This window comes from Stegastes partitus, unplaced genomic scaffold, assembly GCF_000690725.1.
Source record: "Stegastes partitus isolate 25-593 unplaced genomic scaffold, Stegastes_partitus-1.0.2 Scaffold1683, whole genome shotgun sequence".
Classification (NCBI taxonomy): domain Eukaryota; kingdom Metazoa; phylum Chordata; class Actinopteri; family Pomacentridae; genus Stegastes; species Stegastes partitus.
Genome location: NW_007579414.1, coordinates 20,747 through 44,829, shown reverse-complemented (window position 1 = coordinate 44,829; position 24,083 = coordinate 20,747). Strand labels below are relative to the sequence as shown.

General features: G+C 37.4%; 1 protein-coding gene across 1 annotated transcript in view; it reads left to right on the top strand.

Moving 5' to 3' along the window:
- The window catches only part of LOC103372019 (extracellular matrix protein FRAS1-like), a 157,257-nt gene that overhangs the window by 114,852 nt on the left and 18,322 nt on the right, over positions 1 to 24,083 (top strand). Inside the window, exons 27-35 of the mRNA XM_008301532.1 lie at positions 2,701 to 2,825; positions 7,341 to 7,481; positions 8,793 to 9,020; positions 13,005 to 13,118; positions 15,150 to 15,300; positions 18,670 to 18,829; positions 19,033 to 19,201; positions 20,130 to 20,376; positions 22,237 to 22,581. Coding sequence (XP_008299754.1) covers positions 2,701 to 2,825; positions 7,341 to 7,481; positions 8,793 to 9,020; positions 13,005 to 13,118; positions 15,150 to 15,300; positions 18,670 to 18,829; positions 19,033 to 19,201; positions 20,130 to 20,376; positions 22,237 to 22,581 — 1,680 coding nt within the window. The remainder of the gene's footprint in view (positions 1 to 2,700; positions 2,826 to 7,340; positions 7,482 to 8,792; positions 9,021 to 13,004; positions 13,119 to 15,149; positions 15,301 to 18,669; positions 18,830 to 19,032; positions 19,202 to 20,129; positions 20,377 to 22,236; positions 22,582 to 24,083) is intronic.

Genomic DNA, 24,083 nt, shown 5'->3' with positions numbered 1-24,083 from the left:
GACGACATATACGATTGAATTAGATCAGAAAAGTCGAGATACGATAGGATGAGCTAAAATCAGATAAAACTTAGGTAAATTCTTTGTTCAGATCTCTTGTGTCGTTCCTGCAGACGGAGGATTTTTACAGTTTGATGGTAGAATAGAGACTGGAGAGCAGGTTGAAGGCAGCTGGACCGATCCTCTCAGCCAGCAGCGTATTTACATGGACTTTAGCAACAATAAGCTGCTTTCTCAAATGTCGTGCAAACAAGAAACCCGATCTCCCCTAATCAGAGGAGGGATTAAAGGAAGGTTTCTTCTGGACAGTCTGGATTTCCCTGCGATGTGTGCAGATAGCAACACTTTCTAATCTGCCTTTTACTCAGACACGTGTGCAAAACAAACCTTTAAAAAAAATCACCAAAATTAGACAATTCATCAGAGCCAGGAACTGCAAAAACCCAAAAAATCAACAGACTTTGAACTTTCTAACAATCTTTCAACTAGTCATGTGTGATATAGAGTTTTAGCAGGAAAATTCACCACATGTATCCTTGAAATTTGGATATTTAATCAAAACCGATTTATTCCACATTTTAAAATTCTGCAAAAATAAGTAATTTGCCCAAATTAGATTCTGTAAAATAATATATATATATACAAAAATCTGTGCCCTTTTGTGCAACAGAGAAGCCAAAAGTAACTCACCCGTGACCGACAATTACATGACAAAAATTGAAAGATTATTCGGCTGAAGTGCAGGCTGTGTTTATATAAAGATAAATAATCAAAAACATTTAACTTTTGTTTTTCCTTTTGTAATGATTTACAGCATTCTAACCGTGTCGTCCTGCACAGAATGAGTTTTCTCTACTTCTGGCAATAGTTGTGTTGTTTCCATGGAGGTGCTTGGCTTTATATTGCAGTGACAAATGAGCCCACAGTGACTGAAAATGTGACAGGAGCAAAGAAACAGCTGCATTTAGGAGTCCAAAAACCCTCATCTGACATGTTTTTGGGCGTTCATTGTGTGAAAAAAGCTCCTGAACAAACCAGTCAGCACAAACACAACGTGCAGTTAAAGTAATTCCAAAAACGAAGCCGACATCTGACAGTTTTGGTGTTAAAACTTTACGCACCGCTGCTCTAAATTACATCCCACAAAACGCAGGCGTCCTCCAGCGAGCTCTGAACCACACTATCGGTCCCTCAGAAAACCAGTGGAGAGGAAATAAAAAGGAAACTGAAAAGTCGACATCATAAGAGACTCTCGTGAGTCTTCCTTTGGAGGATCCTTCGGAGCTCCGACTCCTCAAGTTTAGTCACATTTACAGCTTCACAGATCAAGTCTCCTCTAAAACAAACAAATCATTTAAATGCACTTCAAGTAACCGACATGAATTTTGGAGCAGATTGTGGTTGTTTCTTTTCTTTCGCTTTCCAAACACTGCTTTTAGATTTTCTCCACTAATAGCTGAAATATAATTCTTTACGGATGCATTCAGCACAGTGAGACATCTCTCTAGAGCTGATACGTAGGAAACATTGGGTTTGTAGATATTTAAATATCGTTAGCATATATAGTCAGTATTTTTAACACCTGTGGACGTTTGGAAACAGCTTCATTTCATTTAGTTTTTGCAAAATAATTAAAGTAACTTTTAATTCTTCTTTTTTATGATTTACGTCAGTCTAAGACATTTCTGAGTTCTCTCTCTTTCTAGTCATGGTTGTTCTGTTTCCTTCGAGGTGCAGGACTTTGTATTGCAGTGAAAGATTAGCTCACAGTGAGTAGAAACAAAAGAAAAGTCCAGGATTTTGATCACTAACTGAGAGTACGTCTCTCTGCTTTCTTGCTCTGATTACAGTTTTGTGCAAACTGTGGAATAAGTGACACAAATGTGGATTTGTGCTTGTTTCTTGATGCCACTCAGGCTCCGTTTCTCCTCAGCGACGTGTCGAATGACAGATTTTTCCTCCTGGAATAACATTTGACGGCTGGAGTTTGTTTTCATCTGCATATATATATACATACACATATATATACATATAAAATACTCCCCCCGTGCTCGGGGAAATAACTTTTGCACCCATCTCATCTGCTCGGGGAAATAACTGGGATGCCGTCGGTGCAGCCAGGAATATTCAACAAGTTATTACCTTCACGTCAGCAGCGACTCCATTTTCATTTTATTAAATATCCCTTCATGCCGTGGCAGGCCTGTAATAATAAACAGGAGGTATTTTAGCCATTGTATGATTCTATTCCTGGCCCCACCTAGTATGAATATAGCAATTTGCATGATAACATGTTGGATTTTTTCCGCTATGACAAATGAAATGTTAGAGAATTAAATGTCAGAAATGAAAATTTGATGGAAATCAGTGTAAAAAAAAAAAAGAAAGAAGTGCATTTAGCTGCAATCACATCCTTTATGAGTCTCTTTAAGCATCCAGCTGCAGAAATAGAGCTCTGATATCTTTTATCAGACTTCTCCCGCTGAGCGATGTTTGATTGTCCAACCAACTGTGTTTCCTGCTGAGTTTTAATCGCAGAGGAAAGAGAAGCCGGAGCCTCGTTAGAAAGGTTATTTGCTCATTAAAATAATAAAAAAGGGGGCGAAGGAACGCTGTGTTTGCTCTCGAGTGGGGCTCGTGACACCGCCTGATGCCCAAACTAAAGGACCCAAACTTGACGGTTTAACTTGGTCTCTGCAGGCACCAGAATCAGCAGCTTCACTCAGGCCGACCTGGCGTCTCGCAGCGTCCAGTACGTCCACACCAGCGAGGAGGAGAAACACGCCGACCAGTTCTCCTTCACCGTGTCAGACGGCAACAACGAGGTGAGTCTAAAGTAATATCTCATCCACCAGGACAAATCGTTCTTCCCATTGTTAGATCTTTTGTTAGATACCTTAACGAACCCCATCGTGTCAGGGGGAGCACTAACGACACCCATAACGAGGGGGAGGAGCAACAAACCTCCAGTTGAAACCGACACTCAGGTGTTAATGATTCCTTAAGGATGTAAGTATCTGGAACTCCCAGCTAGTCAGTCAGGACTGATGAAGCCTCTTGGATGAAGGTGGAACGTTTTCAAGAAACTCAAAAAAGTCCAGCTGCTACGAATAAACTACAAGAATTCCCGTTGTTAGGTTCCCTCTGCAATGTAGTTGTAAATGGGGAAACTGCATAATCAAAATGAGATTAATGGGGTAAAAATGGGTCTTTATTTTTTTGAAGGTTTGACCCAAAGCACAACGAATGTGGGAGTCGTTAGTTTTTGTAAGGGGTGGTTTAAAAAAGAAAGAAGGAAGACTAACTTGGTTCTCACATTCGGACACTCGTGTTTAAATATCATGTATAGACACATGAAGTTTCGAGTTTAACAGCTTTAATGTGCCGCTGTCGGTAAAATAAATACGTTAACACAACATTCCTGTCTTTGCAGCAGCAGCACAAACAGAATCAGAAAAAGCTTTATTGCCAAGTGGGCTTGCACACAAAAGCAATTTTTCTCGGTTACATGAAACTCACGCGAAGGGTTACAAGACAGCAACAGAGTTAGTCAGTAATAAATAGAAAAACTTCATCCAAAGTCCTAAGAAGTACAATAACAATAGCTTTAGCCGTAAAAAAAAAAAAAACAGAATTTACTACAAAAAAACACACACACACACACAAAAAAAAACCCAAACAGTGGCATTATTTTTACATGAAAGATCAAATAAATCCCAGTACTGAAAGAACTGCACATAGACTAAACTATGAGTCCATTGTTTGAAGAGTCTATTTGTGGCTACGATCTCCTCTCCTCAAACTGACATTACATCTTTCTCTACACAGCGATTCAAACATCTACATGCTTCTAAACTTTCTGTAGTGCAGATTCGTATCCAGCAGGGTGATGCAAAGCTTTTTTTCTTCTCGAAAGGCTGCACTTAACAAAGAAAGTTAAACCACCTTCAAGATTCCTGTTATCTCTGACTGGGGTTTTAGTTTTTGTCAAGCCAACTCACACAAAGAAAGCCTGGATATGTCAAACTGGCTTCATAGTAAACCCCGCTGGTTTTTGTTGAGGACAACAAACGAGCAAGTTTTCATATCAATCCATAACTCCGTCTATACGCAGACGACACTCTTCTATACTGCCTTTCTGATACTGCACTGTCGGCCATTCAATCTCTGGAACGAGCAGAACATTGAGAGAGTCTATAAATATCAAGGCGTCTGTCTGGACTGAAAACTCACATTTAAGTTTCATATCGATAAATTCATCTGCAAAAAATCTAATATTTTTACAGAAGCGGAGCCGCATTTTTCTGTATTTGTCAGAAATAATCGAAGCAGCCTTCTTGTTCCGACAGAGATGTCATCTACAGAAACGCCTTCATTTCCACTCTGAAATCTTTGGATTCAGTTTAAAAATGTCACAACACATAACTTCCTGGTTGAATCCATCCCAAAATAACTGTTTTTAACACTTGAAGTCTTGCAGGAAACGGTAAATCTGGGTGCAGCCGTGTCTGTTGACCAGTTTACATCCATGATCAGCGACTACGCTGCCTTTCAGTGTGTTTGTTTTGAGCTTTGCTCCGTCCTTCGTGGTCTCGTTGATTGTTTGTCTCGTTGACTGGTCTCTCGACATCGTTGCAAACAAGGACTCGCTCTCAACGATCCCTCGAGGTTTAAATAAAGCTTGAATGAATGAGTTCGGGGACGCCGGGTGGAGATTTCCGACCTGGATGAGCAGATCGAGTGTCGGCCGCAGAGTAACCAGACGCTGCCCCGGTTTATTCCAATTTAGGAGTAATTACGGAGTCGAGTGTGGACATGAATTATGTATCTGAGCAGTTTAATCTAGCTGCAAAGGACAAAAACAAGCCACAACAATAGGAAAACAATGTGTGTGCTGTTTCTGTGTTTGGTTTTTTATTTGCAAGAAACTCGAACTCTAACTAATGTTACAATGACAGTAAAATTCTGGCACCTCATTTTAATTTAACAATAAACTACTTTATACTGTAACTAGACTTCTTAAATCATGTCAAATTCAACATTAAAGTGCCGACAAGGATACGACAAGCTGTGCTTTATGCATTGGAAGCATTAATTCAAAGCGGCGATTGTCATCTAATCAATATATCTTAGAAAACATTATAACTGTAAATAACATCCACATCAAAAAACTCTCTTTTGATAAAAAGGCAATTCATTCTTTCATGATTTAAATGTTAAATTACATTATTTTTAGTGTTTTGAAATCAGAAAAGAAATTTGTAATTGTACAGATTTTTGCTGTTATTTGAAAGGAAAGTTCTGCAATTTAGAAGAGAGTAATAGTGAATATTATAAAGATTATTATTGTTAAATTGCAAAGAATTTATAGTGAATTTTGAGGAAAAAAACAATCATTTACATGTTGACCGTAAACATAAAAGGCCCAAACTGTACATAAAGTCCACATCACACTGTTTCACTGTATTTTAATTAGAAAAAAATATTGACATGTCAGAAAACTAAATATTAGGCATCGAAAAACAGTTTTTTAGCTTTTTTCTATTTTATTAAAAATTATAGATAATGTGAAATCACAGACAATGTGTTAATTTACGTATAAATTGTATGTTTTTGTTTTTGAAAGCATAAACAGGATTTTCATAGATGGTAGTCTGTTGTTTTGTTTTGGTTTTTTTTACACTATTTTATTGTGTTTTAATTGTTATTTGAAAGAAAAACAAAGTTGTATATTAAGGACTGAAAATCAACTCTTATTTTACACATTTTCTTTCATTGTTTTGTTAAATTACAGATCATATCTGGTGAAATCACAGAAAAAAAAATCCATAATATCCACATCAAAAATCTTCTAAATTCTAATTAAACAGCAAAAAAAATAAAAGAGAATGTTTCACCTTAAAATGTCACTTTATTTTTATTTATTTATTTATTTTGCTGCATAGAAATAAGAAATTTTCAAAAAACGATTATTTTACCGTTATTAGCTGATATTTTTGACGTTTTTGCAGCTTTTGAACGTTACAACATTCCACAGCTTTTCTGGCTCCTTTGCTTCCAATATTTTACGTTTTTTTTCCTCCTTTCTAACTGTGTAGGATGCCAGAAGTTTCCAGTTACATAATCAGACATTAGGGACGAGGCGGCGGCGGCGTGAACGAGATTCAAGCTTGAGCGCTTCTCGACAATAACGAAGCCGCTCGGCTCCAGTAATGAAGTCAGTCCTCTGCTTCCTGATTAAACGGGTCATTAAAAGTTTTCCAACCTACAGCCCAGTTATTCCTCTCTGGCGTATTTGTGGAATCCAAATATAAAACCAAATGTAAATGAACACATTTCAGAGATCTGCTAATCCGGACTAACGAGGACCAGGAGGACCTGAGTAAACACGTGAGGAAGGTCGCTCGGCCTTCACGGCCGGCTGCCGTTTGTTAACTCGCTCTGCTTGGCTTTTAAAAGTGCTGCATATTTATGATCAGGTGTTTTGCATGAAGGTTAAAGAGGTTTTCCTGCATTTTAAATGGAAGCAGAATGTTTCACTCACTTTGCTGGAGGGAGCGAAAAAACAGAAGCTGCAGTTTGAGCTATTTATGGGTTTAAACGTCTCCATTAGTCGAGTTTCTAGCAGAGTATGGAGGGTTCAGCAGTTTTCTTAACGTGTCCAATGGGATCCAACAACAGCTGAGCCAGAAATTCTACTTTTATGAAGAAGATTTTTCCTCATTTATATTTTTACTAATATTAGTTCAATATTTTTACATGATTTACTGTAAAATTACACTTTTTTTTTCTTTTTATTGGTATGTAAATTAGCAACAATTTAAATCATATTACAGGTATTTGCTGTAATGGCAAGAAAAAAGAAAGAAAAACGTAATTGTGATTTTCCCTTTTTTGGTAGATTACATATTTTAAAGAAAGAAAGAAAAAAGTTTTATTTTACATGTTGCCTAAAAAGTAACTGTACATAATAAAACTGTACAAAGTGCCCACATTTACAATCTCTGTTTTCACTAATGGTGATTAAATGTTTGTCTAATGTGTACAATTAAACATTTTTACTGTATTTACATTAACATTAGAAGAGTTGAAAAATGGTAAATAACTTTTGACCTGTTGTTTTGCCTATTCTGGTCATTTACGGGTAATATCTGGTTTTTAGATATTTAAAAAGCTGCAAACGTATTTTTTAGTTCTGCACTTTATCTGACTTTGTTAACTCCATGATCGTGATTCCTTAGTGTTAGTTTTTGACAGCTAATATTCTCAGGCAATGAACAAACACTCGTTGAGGCAGATTTATTGAAGACGTATGACTGTGGTGGCGTCTGCGTCCTCAGGTGGCCCAGACCTTCTACATCACCATCAAGCCGGTGGACGACTCGCTGCCTCTGCTGCAGGTTCCAGGTATGAGGGTCCAGGAGGGCGTCAGGAAGACCATCACCGAGTTCGAGCTCAAAGCCACCGACGCAGACACCGAGGTACGAATCTCTGAAAGTCTTTACTATCGTTTCTTCTTTTAACCACTTTGGAGAAGATCACGAGCTCCTGATGAATGTTTAAGACGTTCTCTAATGACTAAGTCCTTTTTTTATTGGCTTCACTTCCTCGTCACTTGACTTGAATCAAACTTTTTTTAAAATCCTAAATTAAGTCATCTCTGTGTGTCAAACTGACATATTTAGACATATTTTTTTTACACAGAAATTAGACTTTCCTGCCTTAAAATGTCTTAGATGTAACTCTGCACTGCTGCTTAGCTTGAGCACACCAGCTCACCTGCAGCTGTAAAACTAATTAAATTAATTAAATCAGTAATAAATGTTCAAACCAGAAACCGATCTTGAAGAAGAGGAGTGATACAAAAAGTCCCACCCAACAAATGAACAGGGTCGGTTCCTTAGATTTGTTATATATGACATATTTAAGTCTTAATTTGTGGTTTTGCCTCCTTATTTTGCAAAAACAAAACAAAAACAAATGAAAAAACATAGTTTTCACTGCAGAGAGTCTTTGCTCCATTGCGTTAGACGCCTCATTTCCAACACAGACACACAAGAAAACGCTGATAAAATCAGCAATAAACTATTAAAAAGTCACATCCTGCAGTAAGCAGCAAACCCATTAAGAGTAAATCGGGCAATTAAGATTTAAAACAAGGTGAATTGAGTAAAAAAACAACAGCTGGAGGTGAAATTTATTAAATTAAAAACTTAAATTACCCTCTGGATGCTGTTCTAGCCTGCAGGTGCGCCGTGAATAACTCACATCATTCGACAGCAGCAGAGCAACGATCCAGTCGGGGCTGTAGAGATTCATTTATTAGTTGTCAGCGATTAAATTAATTGCTTGATGAATTAATTGGAAAGAAAAGAGTGTTGAAAAATCTCTGATTCCAGCTTCTTAGATGTGAACATTTTCTGATTTCTCGCCTTCTTCATGATAGTAATCTGAATATATTTTGATTTTGGACAGTTTGATCGACATGTTTCACCATTTTATGGCCAAATAATCAAGAAAATAGTGCACAGAAGAATAGAGATTGAAAAGAAATGGTTTGTTGCAGCCTTGAATTGACTATGATTTGAGGTTCTTTTCATTTTCTAGGAAAGCCTTTGAGTTGTGAATCTATTTAAATGCTAACAATAGTGGCAGAGTTGAGACTGTAAGTGCAAGATACAGAAAAATTATTTTGATTGTTAATGCAAAATAATAACGACGACTCTTTCTCGAGCCGTAACGTCCTTTAAAACGTTTCCCCGTCTTCACCTCTGGTCCGTTTCCCCCTCCAGGCCGAGTCCATCGTCTTCTCGGTGGTCCAGCCTCCTCGCCACGGCACCATCGAGCGCACCATCAACGGGCAGCACTACCGGCAGACCGGCACCTTCACCATGGACGACATCTACCAGAACCGCATCAGCTACAACCACGACGGCTCCAACTCGCTGAAGGACCGCTTCACCTTCACGGTGGCCGACGGCACCAACCTGCTCTTCATGGTGGAGGACGGCGGCAAAGAGGCGAGTGGAGGCATCTGTGGCCGGACTGTGTGTCGGTTTGTGGGCGTTTTTATTGCAGCCGGCTGATCGAAATAGCGGCGTTGACCGTTGACCTTTTCCTGACAGCGGGAGTGAATCAGAGGTTTGTTGGTCTTCTGTCTTTGTGAGGACTCGGTTCAGTTACAGAGCTGCAGAGCGACGTTCTTCTAAAGTGTAAATGGAGAGGGGAAAGACAGGGCTGTCTCAGAAAGTGTGACTAGTTATCGAAAGCAAGATCATTTAGGGAAAATAGCATCATTTTGAAAAGGTAAGACGTTGCTGGAAAGGTTTTACAGTCTTGAAAAGGCAGGAAATTCTTGAAAAGTGTAAACATTTATGGAAAGAAATGACATTTTGAAAAGGTAGAACTTTCCTGGGAAGTAAAAATATTTCTGGAAAGCAGGGCATTTTTGAAAAGGTAGGAAGACTCTGGAAAGAGTAGACATTCGTAGAAAGGTGAAAAATTCTGAGAAAGTGTAAACATTTATAGAAAATCAGCGCAGTTTGAAAAAGTAGGACATTTTTTAAATAATAGGACATTCTTGGAAAATGTAAACATTCAAAGAAAGTAAGATCATTTTGAAAAGGTAGGGAATTATTGGAAAGAACATTAATGGATAAAAAATGGACAGTTTGAAATGGTAGGACATTTTTAGAAATGTAAGAAATTCTTAGAAAGTGTAGACATTTATTGAAAGTTAGATAATTTAGGGAAAGTAAGATCATTTTGAAAAGGTAGGACATTCTTGGAAATATGAGACATTCTTAGAAAGGTATCACATTCTTAAAAGGAAGGGAATTCTTCAGAAGCGTAAGCATTTATGGGGGAAAAAATGACATTTTGAAAAGGTAGGACATTTTTGGAAAGGTACAACTTCTTGGAAAGTCTAAATATTAATGGAAAGCAATGACATTTTTGAAAAGACCGGGCGACTACAGAAAGGTTAGATATTCTTAGAAAGCTGAAACAATCATAGAAAGTCTAAACATTTATTAAAAGTGAAAACATTAATGGAAAGAAAGCACATTTTGAAAAGGTAAGATGTTTTTGAAAAGATAGCACATATTTGGAAAGTGAACACATTTATTGAAAGTAAGGGCATTTTGAAAAGGTAGGATATTCTTAGATGAGACATTTTTAGATAAGTATTGCATTCTTGAGTAGGTAGGTAATTCTTGAAAAGTGTAAACATTTATGGGGGGAAAAAAGTTACATTTTGAAGTGGTAGGACGTACATTTTGAAAAAGTGTGATATTGTAGGAAAGATAAGTCATTCTTGGAAAGCGTAAACATTTATGAAAAGTAAAATGTAGTTAAAATGACCAAAGAACAAAGATCCCAGATGGTCTACAGTCCAAAACATATCTTTTTGATTTATTCTTGATGAATTAATAATATACTTCAAAATTGCAACAAAAACGCACAATTATGAACACAAAATCAGCTTTTGAGACCCTCCAGTATTTTTTTTTGTAATTCCTTTTCTCTTTAATTAAAATAACCAGCAACAGGCAGATATCAGTGGATATTATTTCTGCTTTTATTTGTCTGTGTATCAATATAATTAGGAATTAGACTTTGATTTGCATTTTTAGATGCTAAGAACATGTTGTAAGTTCTATTGGTGTTAAAAATCTCTTGTAAAGGTGTTCCCCAGGGAACCTCACTGGGTCCCCTATCGGTTGCATTACAAAGAGCTAATTATGAAAACATATGCAATCGTGACAGGGTGTCTAACATTCACAAAAACAGCCTTCTAATCAATCCTGTCTGTCGTTTTGTTGTGGGATTCATAAGCTTCTATTGCAACCTTAACTCAGACTCCACCGAAACGTCAAAAAATAGTTGTTATTGGTTGTAACTTTTGATTTTAAACCCTCTCATCTGTCTTATTTAAAAAATTACAGTTAAAACAACTTGACTTCAAAAGGTAATAGGATTTAAAGCTGCTGTAGTCTAAGACGGGCTTTAGTTTCACCCTTCAGTGGTTTGTTTGCAAGGCTGCACCGGTAATCACTCACCTGGAACGCATTGCATAAAGGTCCTCGCAAGTGTGGAGCCATAAAGGTGTGTGTGTGTGTTGTTAATGTCAGCTTTATGGCGGTAGTTATGAGCGAGCCTCAGGGCGAATTGACTCCTCTGCTTGTCAATTTAGCCTCTCGGCCGCCCTCCACCACCTGCCGTCACTAATAGTCCACATGATTAAAGTGAATGACAGCGCGCAGGTATTGATATCCCCCAACGCACTCGCTTCCTGTGTTTATTATCCCTCCATCACCTGAAGATGTTCGGCTGCTCTCGTCCTGCAACTCTCAGGACATTTCGTGGCATTATCGCTGCAGGTTTCTGTTCCCAGCGGAGCCGCCCTGATATTAAATAATGCATGAGATGCTGTGAAGCGCGCAGACGAACGCATCCGTCAAATGTCAGAATTGGCCTCAACAGCAGCTGCGTGATGACAAGATGCTCTTTCAGAAACCGTGAATATTGGGGAAGCTCATCTGACTCAGGAGGGGAATCAATAAAGTAAAAACCTGCAGCTCTTGTTGCTGTCGCTACAATGACGTGAACCAAAGTCTGCGTACTCGTATACTTGTAAAGATCACGTATACCATGACAGTCTTGAGTTTCCAGCAACTCCTTCAACGCATCGAAACACGAGTCAGTCACAGAAAAACAATCATTTTGAATTTAGTTTATTTTATAGATTTATTACAGGTCTCCTGGAAATATGGCAAAATCTGTTGGGTCAAAAATATACATACCGTACAACTCAACTAGGTTCTTTTGGTTTCTAAAAGCTTCTGGTTTTTCTTTGACTCATCTGGACAGAATTGGTGCAACTCAACTAAATTTGTTGTCTTTCTGACATAAATGTGTTTCTTCATCACAGTCCACGAGTTCTTGATGGGGTTTGAGACTAAAACCTTCTATTGAACCATTTCTTTACCACTTTTGGTGTTTGGGCTCATTGTCTCGTTGAAACACCCAACTGTGTCCAAGATCAACCTTCTGCTGATGATTTTAGGTTTTTCCTGAAGAATGTGGAGGTGATCCTCCTTCTTCATTGTTCCGTTTACTTTGTGTAAAGCTCCAGTTCCACTGGAACCAAAACAGCCCCAGAGCATGATGCTGCCACCTCCATGCTTGACTGTTTGGTGTTCTTGGGTTTAAAGGCCTCAAATTCTTTCCTCCAAACATATTTCTGCTCATTGTGGCCAAACAGCTCAGTTTTTGTTCCATCTGACCACAGAACTTCCCTCCAGAAGGCCTTTTCTTTGATCAGCAACAACTTTAATGTGGCTTTGTATTCATTAATGACCTGCTTTTTGGTGACTCTTGACCATCCTGACCAAATGTCTAAATGGTGTTTGTGCTTTTTGCAGGAATTGCTTTAAGTGGAGACTCTTTACAGTTAAACCTGCCCATAATTTTAGATATTTAGCATCTAGAACGTAGTTCCCACCTTTACTGAGTCAAAACTCTGTGCCATAGAAATTCAGAACAGTGTGTCCTCTTTTCTGTGTATTTTTACCTTTTTTCCATGTGTTAAGTGTGTAATTCTGGCACTATTGCAGGAATCTTGTAAGCGACTCCTTTGACTACCCCCCAGAAAATGACATTTTAGTGTTTTAGTTGGGTTATGAGACTGAGGATGAACTTTTCAGCATCAGAAATCAACCTGGGGCGACTCTAATATCTGACTGAAGATTGCACCCTTGTTTCGGATAGCGTTTCTGCAACTCACCGTTGGTCATATTGGGATTTATGTGGTATATACCTCAAAACTTGGGCCAATAAAACCAAAAACTATCTACTTATGCATGTATAGACACATGGAGAAGTAACTGAGAGAAGATATATTTGTCGTTTTTTTTTTTTTTTTTTTTAAATACCCATTAAATTCATTACAAAAACTACATCCGCCATCGTTTAACGTCTGTTTTTTTTTTTTGGTTTTCCAGATCGTGACAGCAGCTCCCCAGAAGTTTAAGATCGATATTCTGCCTGTCGACGACGGGACACCACGAATCGTCACCAATCTGGGGCTGCAGTGGCTGGAATACATGGACAACAAGGTACACGTCCTCAAATACCTCATGTTTTCTGGTGGTTTGTGAAGTTTAATAGCAGCAAAGCGAGGACCACTGATGGAGATGTTTTTCTGATTTATTACTTCTTATCTGTCACCAGTAGCACAGTGAGTTGTTTTTTAAGTTTTTTAAAGTGTAAATATTCTTTAAACGGCTAAATGTGACTTTGTGAGTGACAGAAAAATGCTTTACTCCACGTGAAGCTTTGATTTCTTTCTAAAAAACAAAACAAAACATGACTTTGATCATTTATGCCGAGCCTGCGTCGAGTTTTCACGGCAGGTAATTAAGTCCTGAGCGTTTCATCACTGTGGCAAATTATCATAACGTACGTAATAAGTTCTTCGAGCGCCGGGGAGGAAACAAAACCCGACTATTAGCAGGCAGTTGATCAGTTTTATAATCCTGAAGTCTTTATCCAGCCAAGGACTGACGGTGCAGCAGGTTCACGTCTTCGTGTCCTTGTTTAATGTTAATCTGTGGGCGGACGAGTGCAGGTGGAGGACGTGAATAAAGCTCATTTGTAATCCTGAGATTGGTCTTAAAAATGCAGAAACTGAGCCATAAAATACCTTCTGTGGTGTTTGGTGCGTTTATGTTGGTCGATTACAGTGTTGTAGTGAATTTACAGGCTGAATATACGTTAGAGTTCCTTTAAATTTGTCCTTTATTTGGCACTAAAGACACATTTATGCAAAAAGAGAAACTTGCATATACTCAACGACTCTCCTGGATCTTGAAAAATAATTTACTGGATCATATTCTGGATGAAACAAAGTCTTAAATGTGACACTTAATTTATTTATGTGGATCCGCTGCAGTGGTTTTAGCCTGATTTTGTTCTCTAAGTGCAGAAAATAAAACTTATCTTCCTTCGGAGCACAGATGTTTACTGTAAAAACTGTGTCATTATTGTTATTGTGTATTATGTAAATCAATGTTTTTAACTGTTATTTTATAGATTTTCCCTGTTTAATTAAATTACAGATGATATCTAGAAAAATCACAGAAAATAACTTTATGCTATTTCTAAAAAAAATAAAATTAAAAAAAAAACCTGACCAAAACTGTACATAATGGCCTCGTGGAAAATCAGTTTGAAGGTAAAATAGTAGAAAAAAATATTCTTTTTACTGTATTTAAATCATCTAAAAATGAAATATATTGTTCAGAAAGGATTGAAAAATGGTAAATCCTTTTTTTTTTTAACTGTTATTTTCCATATCTAATCTGTTTTGTTAAGTTAATAAATGATTGAATTGAAAATCACAGGGGAAAAAAATACACATTTTCATGCTACGTGTAATATTTTTTTTAAAGAAGTCAAAAGGCCAAAACTGTAAATAATGTCCACATCAAAACATCTGTATTTTTTACAAGTAATTCATATTTAGTCTTTTCACAACATGTGACCATAAAATTATATTAATATACATTTTTTTTAAATTAAAATTGGTTAAAAATATATAATTACTTTACAGATATTTGTTGTTATTTTCACCATTTTGACATTTTTGAACATTACAATATTGTTATTATCTGTTTGAGCTGCAGTTGAAGTGACGTTTGTGCATAAATCTCACCTATAATTCTGTTTTAGTGACGGATTATAACGTTTTATAGTCGTAGTTTATAGTCTTACTGCTCTGTTAGCATCATGCAATTAAGAATACATTTCTTGAATTGGATTAGAGGGTAATGAAAAGAAGAGAACAGTAAATCTAAACATGTTTATGGAACTTTGAACAATGACTCACTTTAAGGTGACTTTCCTTAAAATGAAGCTAAAGAAATGCTCATTTGAGGAGAATCCAGTGATTTAATTACATCAAACATAACCAGGGATGTTCCTTTGACTTAATTTGGATGAGCTGTGTGTTACCAGATGAAACACTTGATGTAAGTTTGTGCAACAGCTCTCCTTTCTCAGTGTTGATGTAAAACCTCTAATATTCAGTCTGAATGTGGCTCCAGTGCAGGACGTTCATGACGTTTCATTAAACTCAAATGTTTCAGGCCACCAACCTGATCACGAAGAAGGAGCTGCTGACGATGGATCCGGACACCGACGACACTCAGCTGGTTTATGAGATCACCACAGAGCCGAAGCACGGCTTCCTGGAGAGCAAGCTGAAGCCTGGAAACCCCGTCAGCACGTTTACTCAAGGTACGAGTTCAACCTCAGGGTTTTATCTGGCAGGTAGAACGTCTGCACACCTGGATAAGTCAGGTTCTACACACTCATCACGGCACATTTCTACACCGTCTTTGATATTCTGCAGACTTTACATCCCACTTTAATAAAAAATAAAGACCTGGAAATCCTAAACTGTAAAATGTATAAAATGTAATGTATTTTTTGAAGGAAAATTTCATGTTATTTTAAATATTTCTACTGTTTGTTAAATTACAGATCATTCATTATTATTATTATTATTATTATTATTATTATTATTATTATTATTAATAATAATAATAATAATAATAATAGTATATATCATTTAAATCGTTTAGGCATTTAATAAAACAGGGTGAATCTGTAAAACAATAGTTAAAATGCATGATATTAATATTGTTAAATAAACAATACAATAACAACAACAACAACAATAATAACTAGTAAAATCACAAGAAAGTCTTATTTTACATGTTAATAAGAATTTAATAGTTCAAAACTGTAAATAATGTCAACATTAAAAACAAATATTTATACAGCTAGTGATTTGTTGTTTTTTTTCTACGTTGGCTATAAAATTACATTCAACAAAATGCACATTATAATTTAAAAAATATTGTATTTAGATTAGCAAGAAAATTAGCATTTTACAGACATTTGCTGTTATTGAAGACAAAAAAAGGTTGGTACTTTTTTTTGTTAATTAATTGTTAATTTACAGATAATGTTGAGTAAAATCACAGGAGGAAACAAAAAAGTATTAATTCCTATTTTAGCTGTAAAAACTGTTAATACTGTTATTTTAGTGATAGCATTTATTCTCTTAGCGTGTGTGATAGTGTCTAATAAATTGTTATTACAGATATTTCCTGTTATTTTCACTCTTTATACAACCTTTATTGAACCTGACATTATTCCATCATGTTTTTTTTCTGCCACCGTTGCTCTCTGTCGGTGCTATTTTACAGATTTGGGTTTTTTTGTTGTTTTTGTTTTATTACAGTGATTATTCCGTCTTACTCGCCCTGATCTCTGTCAATAGAAGCAAAATTAGTGACATGACTTCAAAAACAGCCTCCCAGAGTTAATTTAAAGGATTTTTAAGTGCGTGAATTGATTATTTCCTCTCATATTAGAGACCTCAGCTCTGCTGAAGCCTCTGCTCAGTCTGGAGGGTTTCCTCTCCAACTGAGCCGAACCACAAACACAGACGTGGTTTCATCGGCGTGACGTTGCAGCGCTGCCCTCTGCTGTCCGTCCTGTACGTTCCGCTCATTCACGGAGGCTCAGGTGACACTTCAGGCTGGTTTAAAGGCAGAAGAACAAGGAGAAAAAGTCACATTTGCATTTTTTACATGTGGAAAGAGGTGACAAAACTCCCAGCATTCTCACCTGTCAGCTCCATCTCAGCTCCTCCTCTACTGGAGTCGACCGTTTATCTTCCTCTTCGCAGCCAATTTGCAGTTTTAAATCGTCGCGATGCTGCTGATGAGCTCCTGGAGGCTGCAGCCGCGGATCAACGTTGTGAAAGTGTTGATCCTGGAGGCTGCGATGCCACGAACGGCCGCTTTGATGTGGCGAACGCTGCATCTGGAGCATCGTTTTCTTAACGATAACAAATATCCAATAACTCAGCCCGAGAGAGGAAACAGGCTTCTGGTGCAGACTGTCAACACGGTGTACAAATGCTCTCATTGTGGGTATTAAAGTGTGATATTTTAGCCTCGGTGGCCTCGTCGAGCTCCGTTTTCTCTTCATCATGGAGCGCCGAGGCCTCCTGAAGGTCGTCTGCCAGCTTCTGTAGCAGCTCGTCGTTTTTGTTTGGCCCTGAGTCAAAGGATTTTTCTCGTGGACGGTGTAAATGAGCAGAAAATGTGAGCCGATGACTTTCATCTTCAATTTCAAAGCTTTTTTTTTCCTCCAAGTGCTGTGAAATGACCGCAGGCAGCAAATTATGGAATCATTACCTGACAGGAGAAACATTCCTCACAGAGGGCTTTTATTTTGTCTGTTGGTCTCCTCGCATTGAGGTGTTATTACTGCATCTGCCGGAATTATTCATATTAATTCACCTAATTAATTGGATTTTTTAAAAGCTAAAGGTGCTCAAAGACTCACAAAACTTTGCTTCAGAAATGGTGAAAAGCGACTCAGAGTTCAAAGTTAAAGTCCTCAAATTTGGTATTTACCTGAATGCACGCTGTAAAAAAAAAAACTTTAAATTATTGAAAACCTTTTATGCTAAAATGTATGTTATACAATAATGATGTAATACATTTATTTTGTATAGCGCTTTTCAAAATACTCAAGGTCGCTTTACAGGGTACAAGATAAAAACAGAAACAAGGTGAATAAAAAGCAGGTGAAATGGTGGACAAATGGTGGAATTCTGTTTTTCAAAAGCTGTAAAAATGTTGAAAATTACAGCCAATTTCTGTACAACAATTATATTTGTTGGCTGATTAAATACAAAATATTCACACGTAAAAAGAAAAAAAATGACCATTTATAAAACAAGACAAAATGTGGACATGACATTGCTTTGTTTGGGTAGTTTGTTTTATTTTATGGTCTTTTCTGTGATTTTACTGGATTTTTTCTGCAATTTAAAAAAACAGAAAAAAAATCTGTAACATAACAGTTACTTACCTTTTTTTTTTCTTTTTTTTTTTAATCCTTAATATAAATTTTTTTTTTTGCAATACCAGCAAAAACCTCTAAAATAACAATATTGTTGTTGATTTTAATAGAATAAAACATTTTACAGTCAGATGTTTAAGAGAACAAATTACAATTTGTTATTTACAGTTTTGACTTGGTTTATTACAGCGAATGAGTAAATTCATATTTGTTTAAGTAGTTATTGTCTGTAATTTAACAAAAAAAAGGGGACATTTGTAAAATAACAGTAAATTTGACCAAAAAAATTGTTAAAAACAACCATTTTTTACAGTGTAGTGAACCCTAAAAACAAATGTCTCACCAACAACAACAACAACAACAACAACAACAAAGTAACAGTTTTCTTCCATTTTCTAATTGTATAAAACCATCAAACTGTATTAAATTCTGAGAATAAGTCTTTGCTCTAAGATCCGTGGTATTTTAATTACATAACTATTTAATAATTAGAAGCGTAAAGACGAGTTTTTAAATACTTGAAATCCTGAACTGGAGAAAATAACTAAAAAGTGATCAGACCACTTATTTACTGTCCAACAACTTTAATGTCGTTTTAAAGTAACCAACAAACAGACTGATGCCCAGCAGCAGCAGAAGCAGCAGCAGCAGGAGTTTCTTTGTGCTTTTCCCATCAGACTCATGATGAATCATCACTGATCTGATCTCGTTCCTTTGCAGCCGACATCAACCTGGGTCTGATCCGCTACGTCCTGCATCAGGAGAACGTCCAGGAAACGATGGACAACTTCAAGTTCCTGGTGAAGGACAGCAAACCCAACGTGGTCAGCGACAACGTCTTCCACGTCCAGTGGTCTCTGATCAGCTTCGAGCACAAAAGGTCTGTATCTACTGACAACAACGTCCATGTATTCACTGTGACGGGAAAATCCATCAGAGTTACAGGACTTTCTACTCGTGTTTTTACATTTTTGTATCTGATCGACTTTACTTTCTAGAAATCTGCTTTCACTTTGACGTTTTTTGGTCCACACAGCCGTATTACGTCGACCCTAAACTGACTTTAAATAACTCGTTCCTCAGCTACAACGTGAGCGAGAAGGCCGGGACGGTGGCGGTGACGGTGAAGAGGACCGGTAACCTGAACCAGTACGCCATCGTGCTGTGCAGGACCGAGCAAGGCAGCGCCACGTCCACCAGCAGCACCGGATCCAAACCGGGCCAGCAGGACTACGTGGAGTACGCAGGACAGGTAGCTGAGCTTAACAGAGAAGCTTTACGTGGGCTTTTTTTTGTGTGTGTGTGTTTCCCCTAAAAGCAATAAAACACTTCTTTGTAAACCAACGTTGGAAAAAAACACGTCTGCTTTTAACAACAATCACTGTTTGATTCAGAGAAGATTCTCCTTTAAATTCAGTAATAATGTTGGTAAAATGATAAAACAGCTTCAAGTTGACGTCTCATCAGTGGTAGGGATTGTAAAAATTATAAAAAAGTGTAAAAAGTCTTTCTGTGGTTAATGTCATATTTTATTTTTTTTCAAATAAAAATCTGGGTGTCATCAGATGATCTGTAATTTATTTGTAGTTCAAAAATGTAATTTTTAAACTAAGAATGATGATTTTAAAAATGAGAATCAAAAAAATAATACAACACGGTCAATTTTTGTTCAGAAATCTGTCGTGTTTTTTACATTTTTTAAAAAAATTAATTTTAAACAAGAGTAAAAACAACAAAAAATAATAATTATGTGGGCTATAAAATGTTTCTTTCCAAATAAAAAAGAAGAAAACCAATCAGTATTGATATATTGGTAAATCCTTTCTCATTAAAATAATAATAAATAAATAAAAGATTATCTGATGACAAACTGATTTTTGCAGATTTTTTAAAAATCAAATCCAGTTTATTCACATAGCTTGACAAGCAAACATCAAAACAATACACAGCTTGTAAAATCAATGAGCAAAAAACTAAATAAAATAATAAAACAGTCAAAAGATGACGGAAAACTTGCAAGATCAGGTTAAAAAATTGAGATAAAGATGAAATGTTTGTTCCAGTAAGAGCAGCCAAACATCATTAAAAACTCGTCCATCTTGAGGTTATTTTTTTTTTTCTTAAGTATCTTAGCGAAGGAGGACCAGCGACCGTTCCTGACCAACCTCCGTCTCTTGTAGGTGCAGTTTGACGAGCGCGAGGACACCAAGGTGTGCACCGTGGTCATCAACGACGACCAGGTGTTCGAGGGCGTGGAGAGCTTCCAGGTGGAGCTCAGCATGCCGGTGTACGCGCTGCTGGGCGGCAACACGCGCGCCGCCGTGCACGTCAACGACACCGAGGACGAGCCGACGCTGCAGTTCGACAAGAAGACGTACCACGTCAACGAGAGCACCGGCTTCGTCCACGCCCCCATTGAGAGGAAAGGTGAGCAACATGTACCGTCTTCCTGTTTCTGCACCGAGACACCCGGTCAGAATCACATATCTGAAGTAAAAACGAAGCTCTTTTCAAAAAAACATAACTTTATATGAGTGATAATAACAATAAAAGTTTGTCTTTGTGAAACTTTCTTGCCATTGTGACCAAAAACATGCAGCTTATGCCAGAATCAGACACGAGTGTTTGGATTTTCAGCAGAGCTGTGGTGCTGTTTCTGATGTTCAAGCTGCTTGTATTTAGTATTTCTATTGTCCTTGTTTAGATTTGGAAGCCAGACTGCGACTAACACGACTTGTGTGGGTGTTATATGCAGGAAAATGATCAGTGACGTACATGACATCTGATCTTTGTGATCTTGGGAAGGAAAATTGAAAGAATAAAACTCAAATCAGTGTTTACAAGGCCACAGAGTCACACAAAAAGCTGTTTTTTCATCTTTTATGAAGCAAAACAACTAATTATCTGTTATAGTTCCAGATCCACACCTTTGTCTTGCATAAACACGCAGCTTTTAAACAGGATTCATATCATTTTTTTTGCAGATTTCAAGTTGTTTACATGATATAATACATAACCTTGCACATTCTCAGGGGATTAATTTTCACATTCCTGCACACTGCACATATTTCTCGTACTTTTCCTCACTTTTTTTAATAATTCCTTGCATTTGCTACTCAAGCCTTTGATTTGTATTTTGTTCAAATAAAAAATTAAAGGATTTGTAATTCATGAATCTCGATTAACAGCGTTTTTATCAAACAGCGATGTTTGACATAATAAAAATAAAGTTTTTCAATTCAAATACATTTTGGTGGACGACCAAATTAAACTGAACTTAAACAACAAAAATGTTTATTTTTCGTCTATATTTATCTGCGTTTTTAATCTGTCCACCACATTCACAGATCAAAGTGCAGTTATAACGATTATATTCAACATTTTAAGGCTTTTTTGTCTTAAAACTCTTTGTTGAACACAACCATGGAGAAGCTTCGCCTGCAGCTCTTTGCATGAAGGAGACTTCACTTCAGTTTTAAATTTTGTCAAAATGGCCCCTGTGGACTTGTGGCATCAGGTTTTGATAAGTCTTCCATTAGTGTTCACCAGACTTTCTTGATGTCACTCAGTGCATCCTGTGCATCTTCCTCTCACCAACGAACTTTAGGTGCATTTTGCAGTTAAAGTTAATGAATTACTAACAATGAGGAGGTCGGGCCAGATGGATGGACGACTGAAGAGGAGGCTGTTGTTCCTGTTTTACACTGAGAGCATCTTTTCTTTCAACTTTAGCTCCCTGTTTATTATTGTAACCATAGAAACGAAGGTTCGCTGACCTAAACGATGTACTTATTTTAACCCAAAGCAGGATCTGTCCCTGGATCTGTCAATCTGAACCTAAACGGCGACAGCAAGGCTCAAGGAGCTCACTGCTTTTATCCGCAGGTCAAACACGGTCAGCTGATTTGCAAAATGACGAGCAGGAATGAAAACATCTGGTTTCCAGTTAAGACATGAGAACCAGCGATCGGGTCCCTTAATCCTGTACAGAAACAGGATTAAGGGACCCGATTGCGAGTGTCAGTGTTACTGATGTGCCAGAAGTTAGGGAACTGAGGAGGGTGTGATTAAATGCGTTACTTTTTTCACGCGTTATTTTTTTCCGTAACTATTTAATCGATATTCTGCTCTAGAGGTTTGCAGTCAATTGTACAGTAATTAGCTGTTAAAGTGTAAAAATACATTAAAATACTGACAACCACAGCTGCATTTTTACAGGATTCTCTCTAGTGTGCATTTCTGATTTTTTATTTTTTATTTTTTATTCCCGCCTTTTCCCCCCGTTAGGCGACGCCTCCAGCACCGTGTCGGCGCTCTGCTACACCGTGGCCAAGTCGGCCCAGGGCAGCAGCCTCCACGGCCTCGAGTCCGGCTCCGACTACAAGAGCCGCGGCATGACCACCGACAACCGGGTCGTGTTCGGGCCCGGCGTCAGCATGTCCACCTGCGACGTCAAGCTCATCGACGACAGCGAGTACGAGCTGTCCGAGGAGTTCGAGCTGGTGCTGTCGGACGCCTCCGACAACGCCCGCATGGGGGACGTGTCGGTGGCCAAGGTGGTGATCGACGGGCCCAACGACGCCTCCACCGTTACCCTCGGCAACGCCACCTTCACCTTCAGCGAGGACGCAGGTAGGAGCTGCTGTCTTACATCCAACAGTTTTTTCTAGATTTTCAAAGGAATGAGGAGTTTTTTTCTCTTTGAACATTAAAGGAAATGTGGAAAGTTACTGATTTTAAGGACACAATTACAAATTTGTCATCCACAACAGCTTTCATCCCAATCAAACATGCAAAAGTATGTACATTTATATTAAAGATGGTCAAAATAAAGGTTTTTCTTCAAGAAACTTTAACTTTCCTTGTAATTGGGACCAAAGAAATGCAGCTTGTACCATAATCAGGCATGACATTTACAATTATGCTGTTTATAGTTGGTATTTCTGACATCCTTGAGTATGTATGGAAGCTAGACTGTAATTAATATGACTTATGTGGGTTTTTATGGAGAAAAAATAAGGTAAAGCGGTAATAATCCCAAAAATCAAGTCATTTTGATGCATTAGATACGTTTTAGTCCCAATTTAAGGGTCCAGTGACTTTGTGACGACTGCAGTATAAGAGTTAAACTGGTCCTTTAAAGATGTTTTAACAGGTAAAAAGGATAAAGAGCAAGTAAAATAATGCCAAAACTTATAAAAGATAGTACTGTATTGTAATAATAAAGGTCTGTCTTTGTGAAACTTTAATATTTCTTGTAATTGGGACCCAAAAAAAAGCAGCTCATACCATAATAAGGCCTGACATTTACAATTAAAGGCATCGTTGTAGTGCTGTTTCTGATGTTTTGGCTGTTTATGTTTAATATTTCTAACATCCTTGAGAATATTTGGTAGCTAGACTGTAATGAATAAGACTTGTGGGTTTTGTATGTGGAAAAAAGAAATGAAAGTGCTTATAATATGACACTGATGGCTGAAATCAAGTCATTTTGATGCATGAACAACATTTCAGAGCCAATTTAGAGGCTCTAGTCATGTTTTAATAAGTGGAAACTGCAATATATGAGCAGAACTGGTCCTTTAAAGCTGTTTTAACAGGTAAAAACAACTGCATTTGTTATAATGTGGGACACAGAGCAGGCAAAATATATTACATATTTCTATTATATTTGGAAGCTGGACTGTAATTCATGTGACTTGAGTGGGTTTCATGAGTAGAAAAACTGAATTAAAGGGGTTCTAATCTTTAAAATATAACCTAAATTAAGTCAGTTTAATGTATAAATTACTTTTCAGTCCCAGTGTAGGGGCTCTAGTCACTTTTTGACAAGTAGAAAACTGCATTATGTCAGTTAAAGTGGTCCAGAGCAGGTGAAATCATGCAGAAACTTAAAGATAATACAAGTGTACCTAAAGTATGCGTCTGAAATGTAATCTAGAGTTTACATGTCTTATTTCACATTAATCATCAGTCTCTTATCGTTTTTCAGCTCCTGTTTATGTTGCACTCTGTTGTTTTTTTCGTTGTTTAATTTGCTTTGGGACAGAAAACATGTTTTGAAGCAGCAAACAGGCGACGCATATTGTTCTAAACTCTGTGTAATTAGCAGAGCTGGCGTTTCCGCTGTTCCT